The sequence below is a fragment of the Lolium rigidum genome, chromosome 6 (assembly GCF_022539505.1).
Source record: "Lolium rigidum isolate FL_2022 chromosome 6, APGP_CSIRO_Lrig_0.1, whole genome shotgun sequence".
Lineage (NCBI taxonomy): Eukaryota > Viridiplantae > Streptophyta > Magnoliopsida > Poales > Poaceae > Lolium > Lolium rigidum.
Genome location: NC_061513.1, coordinates 67,638,838 through 67,645,759, shown reverse-complemented (window position 1 = coordinate 67,645,759; position 6,922 = coordinate 67,638,838). Strand labels below are relative to the sequence as shown.

The window sequence follows — 6,922 nt, the reverse complement described above, 5'->3', positions numbered from 1 at the left end:
CATCTATCAATACATCTTTCACAATGTAGAGTCAAATATCATAGCATAGTATCATAGAATAATGATTCACCATATAGGTGTTACATATATGGCTATAATCATGTTGGGTAGCTCATATGGTACTAAGAACTATGAAGAACATGATAGAAATAGATCAAGTTACTGCCAGACAGCTGTAGTATATAGGCGGACTACTCCCTCTTAATCATGGTGATGATGATGAAGATGCTAGCGAAGGTGGATCCCTCCAGCGGCGGCTCCAACGGAGTTTCCCCTTCCAATCTTCTCAACCGCAGCCGTTTTCGTGTACGTGTTTCTGCGGCGCTCTCCTCCAGAGGACCCTCAGGGGTCATATATAGAGTGGTTCGTGAAAGAATCAAGCTGGACGATCGGCGGCTGAAAGAGCCTGGGTGACGCGCCCACCCTGCCTAGGCGCGCCACCTGGTCTTTTTTGGGCCTCCAAGGCCCCCACGTGAGGTGCAAGTGCTTCAGGTCGTTCTTTCGGTGAAAAAATGGTGTTCCCGAAATCCTAGCTCAACTTCACTCTGTATAGGTCTCTGAAATTTAAAAATACACAAAAGAAGATTTTCTGTTCTGCAGAGTTATAACCCAAATAAAGGGGATCATTAGAAAATCCCCATAAATAAATATAAAACATGCTATCATCATATATGTTGCAAATATGCGATAATTCATGATAATAAAGTGCAAAGTTCATGTATGCATTTTACATGCATCACCGGTTCACCGCCTTCGTGTAGCATCCATGGAATTTACTACATGCCTTGTTGATGACGTTCCATCGTTGCGACATGAATGAATCATTGTGGATCACGCGGATGGTGGCGCAGTCACCGAAGTTCTTCCGCTATTTGAATTGATCGTAGATGCACTTGTAGTACTTGCCGCCGTTTTGGTTGGCACCGGTGATGGGGCAGAACCTCACCAACTTCCAAGCATCGATGAGGCACTCATCCTCCAAGGTCTTCTAGTTTGGCCCACGGGTGTCGCCGACCTTCTTCTTCTTCGACGTGACATCGGTCTCCACATCGGGTTCCTCATCTTCTACCTCCTCGTCCTCTTTGTCGCCGTATTCATCCTCGTCCTCGTCGTTGCCAATTATAGGTTGGAGATTGAGGCCGCGGTGGATCATGTCGCTCACGATCTTGGTGCCGATCACATTCGCGGGCAAGCAAATATTCAATCTTTTGCATACAAAAAAAATTTCAAGCAATAAAACTGCAAATGTTACATCATCCTTGCCCATGCCCGCGCCAAATACATGGTGGTCCTACATGCCCTTTTTTGACACCTTTACCATCGGGGAATCCCCTATGGTGTATTATATATATACACACATATATATGTACATATGAAATAGAACAAAGTCTCAGAAATTACATCAAGGAGGGGTCCTACATGTCGTTGTCGTTGTCGCTGAGCAGGGAGCGAGGCAGCCCGGTGCCATCGGTCACGTGGCAACCGCCGCTACTGGACCCGCGATGCATGCCCGTTGATTCGGTGTAGTTGTTGTTGAGGCCCAGACCCTGAACGCGATGTCCTGGCATGGTTATCGGCGAGAACAGGGTGTTCGGATCGACGGTCACCTTGCTCTTGTCGAATTCGGGGAGTACCGAACGCGTCTGTCCATCTAGGAGAAGCGCATACGCGACAACGACAACAGTTCCGTGAACAATTCCGACGACGAGGGGGAGGAGCTCCTGTGGATGGTGGTGGCGTAGCACCCACTCGCAGCTTCGGAGTGCTGTTGCATCCCAACGAGGCTGGGGCATACCTGCGCCGCAGCTGCCTCAACCGCCGCCAGGGCCTTGTTCACCTGGCCAGCATGTAAACCCCTCTCCGGTCCATCGTCACAACGGCGCAGCGACGCCTTTCCTTAGCCCACTCCTTCTTCGGCATGTGCGACGGCTTGTCCTTCAACGTAACCTTGCGCGGCTTCGTGGGCGCCTTTGTAGTCGCCTTCTTCTTTGAAGGCATGTTGGAATCAGCAACGACGTAGCAGACGCTCGCTAGAGAGGAGGGCGGGAGCTCGAGTGGCGGGCGGGATCTGGATAGTAGGGAGGGAGAAATGAAGCGGCGGACGGGAAGGAAGATAATTGGGGAATAAAATTAGGGTTTTTGAGGCTAGTGACTGCCAGGCAGGGCCAGAGGAAAAAAAATCATATGTGGCGCCAGGCGCCGGCGCACCGTTTGGCGCCCGGCGCATAGGGGCCATCACGAGATTGCCGCCAATTCTATTAGGCTCCAAAACTAGCTGGCTACTTTTTGGGTGCGCTAGTGTGGCCCAAAAACAGCACCGGACCCCCAAATTGCTATTGGGGTCCCTATGGGGCGCGACGGTGGAGATGCTCTGAAGAAAGTAAAATACGAAGGTCTTCCTCTAGATGACATAGAGGCGATCCATCTCTTCCTTTGTCCAACGCCATTTGCAACTAGCACTGAGAAATTCGATTCTACCATGATATGCTCTTCACTCAGGTCGGAGTGAAGCGCATGCCTTCCACGCACTCTTGTATTTCCGCTTCCAACGCAGAGGAGCATTGCCGCAGATCTCTGCAATCGGAGAAGGCGATCGAGCCATTGCTACACCGTAGAATCATACCAGTGCCCGCTATTGAAGATTGGGCACAAAAGCTATATCGACATTCAGCTTCAAAAGTCCTCCAGGCGGCTGCAACCAACGTACCAGTTGCAAAGGAGGGGATGATACATGCATCGTCGTGACAACCAAGCCCATCACATGTTTCCCCTTCACGATGTGCTCCGGCGCCATACGTTGGACATTCTCCAAAGATTTCATATATATCTGCACATGAAATGCGTTGGTAATTCCTTGTTATGAGTAACCTCATTTCGTGCAAACCAAACTCTCCATGCGATCATAAGCACACAATTGTACATTTCCTCCGATAGAGACATCATCCACTGCCACAACCAATCATCACGATGATAACATCTCCACAAAGGAATTTCCTACATCTCCTTCATTGCGGACCAAAGTGTCGGTGCATGGGGACATTAGAATTCCTCCAACCCATGGTCGTAAATTTGACACTCACCTGAGACAGGAATATGTCTTTGTTTCTTATTTCCTTCCATGGCCAATGCACCCGACCGAACCTTCTCAGATACATTGCACTTCCACAACTTCTACCAGATAGATTTATCACCCAAAAACGTTGAGCTAGTAGTCGCTTGCTGTCTAACAGATTGTGCCAGCCTAAGCCCCAATCGGTAAGCACTCCTCATAGAAAAGACTCCATTCGTCGCCAGTTGCCAAGAAAGAAAATATGCCAGCCTTCTCTGAGATAACTTTATCTTTAATATAACCCGTTGTGTCAATAGGAGGAAACATTTTCCGAACAAAAGCTTCATCCCAGCAGCCATGTCTGTCAATCAAACTTGAGACTCGGATCAACCTAGATCGTCCTTTGTCTCCAATCACCTTAAGCTCCTCTCCCCTTGGTAGGCATTTATCACGCCATATTCTCACTGAGCATCCATCACCAATACGGCATATCATACCCTCCTTTAGAAGCTTCAACCCATAGGATATAGCATTCCACGTAGGGGAAGGGTTTCCCATAAACACCATGTCAACCAAATTACCTTGGGGGTACTATTTGGCACATTGAACTCGCGCACATAAGCTATCCGACCTTTGTATCAATCTGCATGCTTGGTGTGCTAATCATGCTTGACTAAAAACACGATAATCCCACACCTACGGACAAGTGATTACGGACTAAAGTTACGGACAGACGTGGCTGAATACAGTTGGTGTAATCCTGTGGGTGGTTCCGGAAATTGCTCAGCCCGATTCACCGCCTGCTTGCCACATCAGTCAGTAGGTGCGATCCATAGAGAATCTGCGCATATGTGTAGCATTACTCTTAAAACACGCATGTCCCTAAACTCCATACCGTCTTGGGGTTTAGATGAGACAAGAATATCCCAACTAATCTAGTGCAACTTTCTCTTCCCTTTCTCAGCTCCCCACCAGAAAAATCTCTAATCAACTTTGTTAAGACATCACAAAGTGATAAAGATAGTTTATTTTCCTCCTTGTGATCAAAATATAAATTGCTCGCTATTTGTTGGGCTGTGTTCATCTTTTTTACAGGGGTTCATCCCCAGAATGACGGTGTAGCACGCACAGACCGCCTGCTATAATGCTGCGCACGATATGCCAAGATTGTTCGTTTTTTTACAGACAACAACAATCTGAAAATTTTGCACTGACTACCTACACGTAACATCCAGAATTACGAGCTACACCAATGCAGCATCCGCATCACCTCCCCTGTAATCACCATTGCCCTCACCATCGCCGCCCTTTTTCTTGTAGACATAAGCCCGCGAGAAGAAGAAGAAGGCGAGCAGCTCCAGGACGCACAGTCCGGCGAGCAGCCAGTAGAAGTAGTCGAGGTGCGCGCGGTTCAAGTTATTGGAGAACCAGCTGGCCCCGCGCTTGGCCGTGGCCCTGTCGATGACAGAGATGAGGAAGCTGCTGAGGAGGTGGCCGACGCCGAAGATGCTGAGGAAGAGCGCGAGGCCGAGGCTGCGCACCGCGTCGGGCACCTGGTCGTAGAAGAACTCCTGCAGGCCGATCATGGCGAAGACGTCGGAGACGCCGATGAGGACGTACTGCGGCACCATCCACCACAGCGTCATCGGAAGCTGCGCCTTGGGGGAGTTCACCAGGCCGGCGTCCCTCGCCACCTGGAGCCGCTTCATCTCCACGAGGGCGGAGAGCACGACGGCGACGAGGGAGAGGCACAGCCCGGCGCCCACCCTCTGCAGCATGGTGATGCCCGTGGGCCGCCCAGTGTATCGCCGGGCCAGCGGAACGAAGAGGCGGTCGTAGACCGGGATGAAGACCACGATGCTGACGCTGATGAAGGTCTGCAGCGCCGCGGGCGGCACCTTGAATTTCGGCCCGATCCGCCGGTCCATGGTCGCGGCCTGCTTGGTGAAGAAGGTGGACGTCTGGGAGAAGATGATGGCGTAGATAATGCAGGACGCCCAGATCGGGAGCAGGCGGAAGACGCTCTTCACCTCCTCGACGAGGTCCTCGGAGTTCTCCTTGCCCTCCACTTTGCCGCCCGCCGGGCTGCAAGAACAGTCATATCAGAGGCTGCACAAACGGTACAGTAACAGTTGCAGAGTTGAAGAACTGGATTCCGTCGATCGGTACATACTTGGTCCGGTGCTTTGATCTCCAGCTCTTGATGAGCACCAAGAAGGCCTTGCCGACGCGGGCGACGGGGCTGGGCTCCTTGGTGGTATAGTAGCGGTACGTCGGAGTGCCGATGAGGAAGAGGGCCAGGGAAACGGCGATGACGATGCAGGGGATGCCGAAACCGAGGCCCCAGCCGACGTTGTCCTGGACGTAGCTGGAGACCATGGTGGTGACGGCGGTGCCGGCGCACATGCCGAAGTACCACCAGTTGAAGAATGAGCTCCGCGCCACGTTCTCCTTGGGGTCCTTCTCGTCGAACTGGTCCGCCGCGAAGGCCTGAGCGCACGGCTTGTGCGCACCCTCGCCCAGCGCCACCAGGTACAGCGCCACGTAGAAGACGGCCACGTGCCCGCCGGACCGGAAGATGTGGAACGCCGACGAGAGCGACAGTGTGCCCATGCTCTGGAGTGCACGGAAGGAGAATTTCAGAGTTCAAGATCAATACGACTACATCTCCTTGACTCTGACGACGGGAATTGTGACTGACCAGGACGAAGATGATGGAGGCGAGTATGATGGCCCGGTAGCGCCCGAGCCAGGCGTCGGCGATGCAGGCCACCGGCAGCGGCAGCATCTGCGAGACGCCCTTCCACGCGTCGATGGACGCCGCCGCACTCGCCATCGGCTGCCCCAGCGGCCCCGTCAGGTACGTGATCAGGTTCGCCGCAACGCCCTTGTACGCGAACCTCTCCGCAATCTCCATTGCTGCGTGTAAAACAAACCAACGTATCAGTCGCGTGCAAGAATCGATTCCGCCGGTCACCATGATAGCACAAGAGATGGGCGCGCGTACCCATGACGAAGATCGAAGATTTCCAGCCGCCGGTGGCGGCACGGGAGGCGGGCAGGCCGCGGTAGTTGGCGGCGCCAGCGACGGTGTCCCCCATGGCAGCGGCCTCGAAGTGGGGGGAGTCAAGCAGGCTCCGGTGAGGCATGGTCTGTCTGTCAGCTTACGGCTATATGTAGGCGGAATCGATCGAGACGGCGACAGGCGTTGCGTGCGGCAGCTGATCGCGAACAGTGCCCAAATCGATGAACAGCATTTATGATCCGATTTGCTCAAAGGTACTAACTCCTTTCTCTCGAGATTTTTGAACCAAATTTGAACTATCGATTTTATGTCTTGCCTTCTTTGACGCGACGCAGGCGCGCTCGTGGGCGCCCACCCTGCGCACGAGCGAGCGTGCGAACGCCACGGGCGCCGAAAGCCCGAAACTCTTGCCTGCACGCGCGAGTGCGCATGGGCACGCACAGCCGGTTCCTGTTTGATCACCAGATGGACGGCTGAGATTTACCCAGCTCGAAAAGGGGATCGGTACGTCGACAGTGCACCGCACGCACCTTCCGCTTCCTCGATTCCAAACCGATGGTAACTAGGCTAGGCGTGCAATTCTGACTTCCTGGGAGCTTTTGGAAAAGCAGCGGACAGGAGACTATTGGCAATCGGATCACGGTATGGGCTCTCCCGGGAATGTTATACTCCACCACGCCTCAATTTGTACCGGTATCAATCTCCGCGTCTATTTTACAGGCTAGAGGAAAATGACAGCAGTAGCTTGAGGTCCCTATTTTATACTCTACGTACTTATCTAGGCCGCAAATATTTCATAAATTACGAAATACACATTATTTGGCTTGGAGTTTAGTAGTTTGGACATG

At 52.5% G+C, this 6,922-nt stretch overlaps 1 protein-coding gene across 1 annotated transcript; it reads right to left on the bottom strand.

The window, feature by feature from the left end:
• Positions 1-4,061: 4,061 nt before the first annotated feature.
• On the bottom strand, positions 4,062-6,390 carry LOC124667702 (protein NRT1/ PTR FAMILY 5.10-like). The gene is made up of 4 exons (XM_047204956.1): positions 6,057-6,390; positions 5,751-5,968; positions 5,223-5,665; positions 4,062-5,134 (listed from the first exon to the last, which is right to left on the bottom strand). Exons 1-4 carry the CDS (start codon positions 6,196-6,198, stop codon positions 4,294-4,296), a joined length of 1,644 nt encoding a protein of 547 aa, XP_047060912.1. The 5' UTR covers positions 6,199-6,390; the 3' UTR covers positions 4,062-4,293.
• Between the last annotated feature and the right edge of the window lie 532 nt (positions 6,391-6,922).

Bases quoted from the DNA above. Each gene is read 5' to 3' on its own strand.
- LOC124667702 (XM_047204956.1), bottom strand. From the start codon at position 6,198: ATGCCTCACCGGAGCCTGCTTGACTCCCCCCACTTCGAGGCCGCTGCC. The intron at 5,969-6,056 runs GTACGCGCGCCC...TTTTACACGCAG, and splicing joins ATCTTCGATCTTCGTCATGG to CAATGGAGATTGCGGAGAGG. The intron at 5,666-5,750 runs GTCAGTCACAAT...CGTGCACTCCAG, and splicing joins CCTCCATCATCTTCGTCCTG to AGCATGGGCACACTGTCGCT.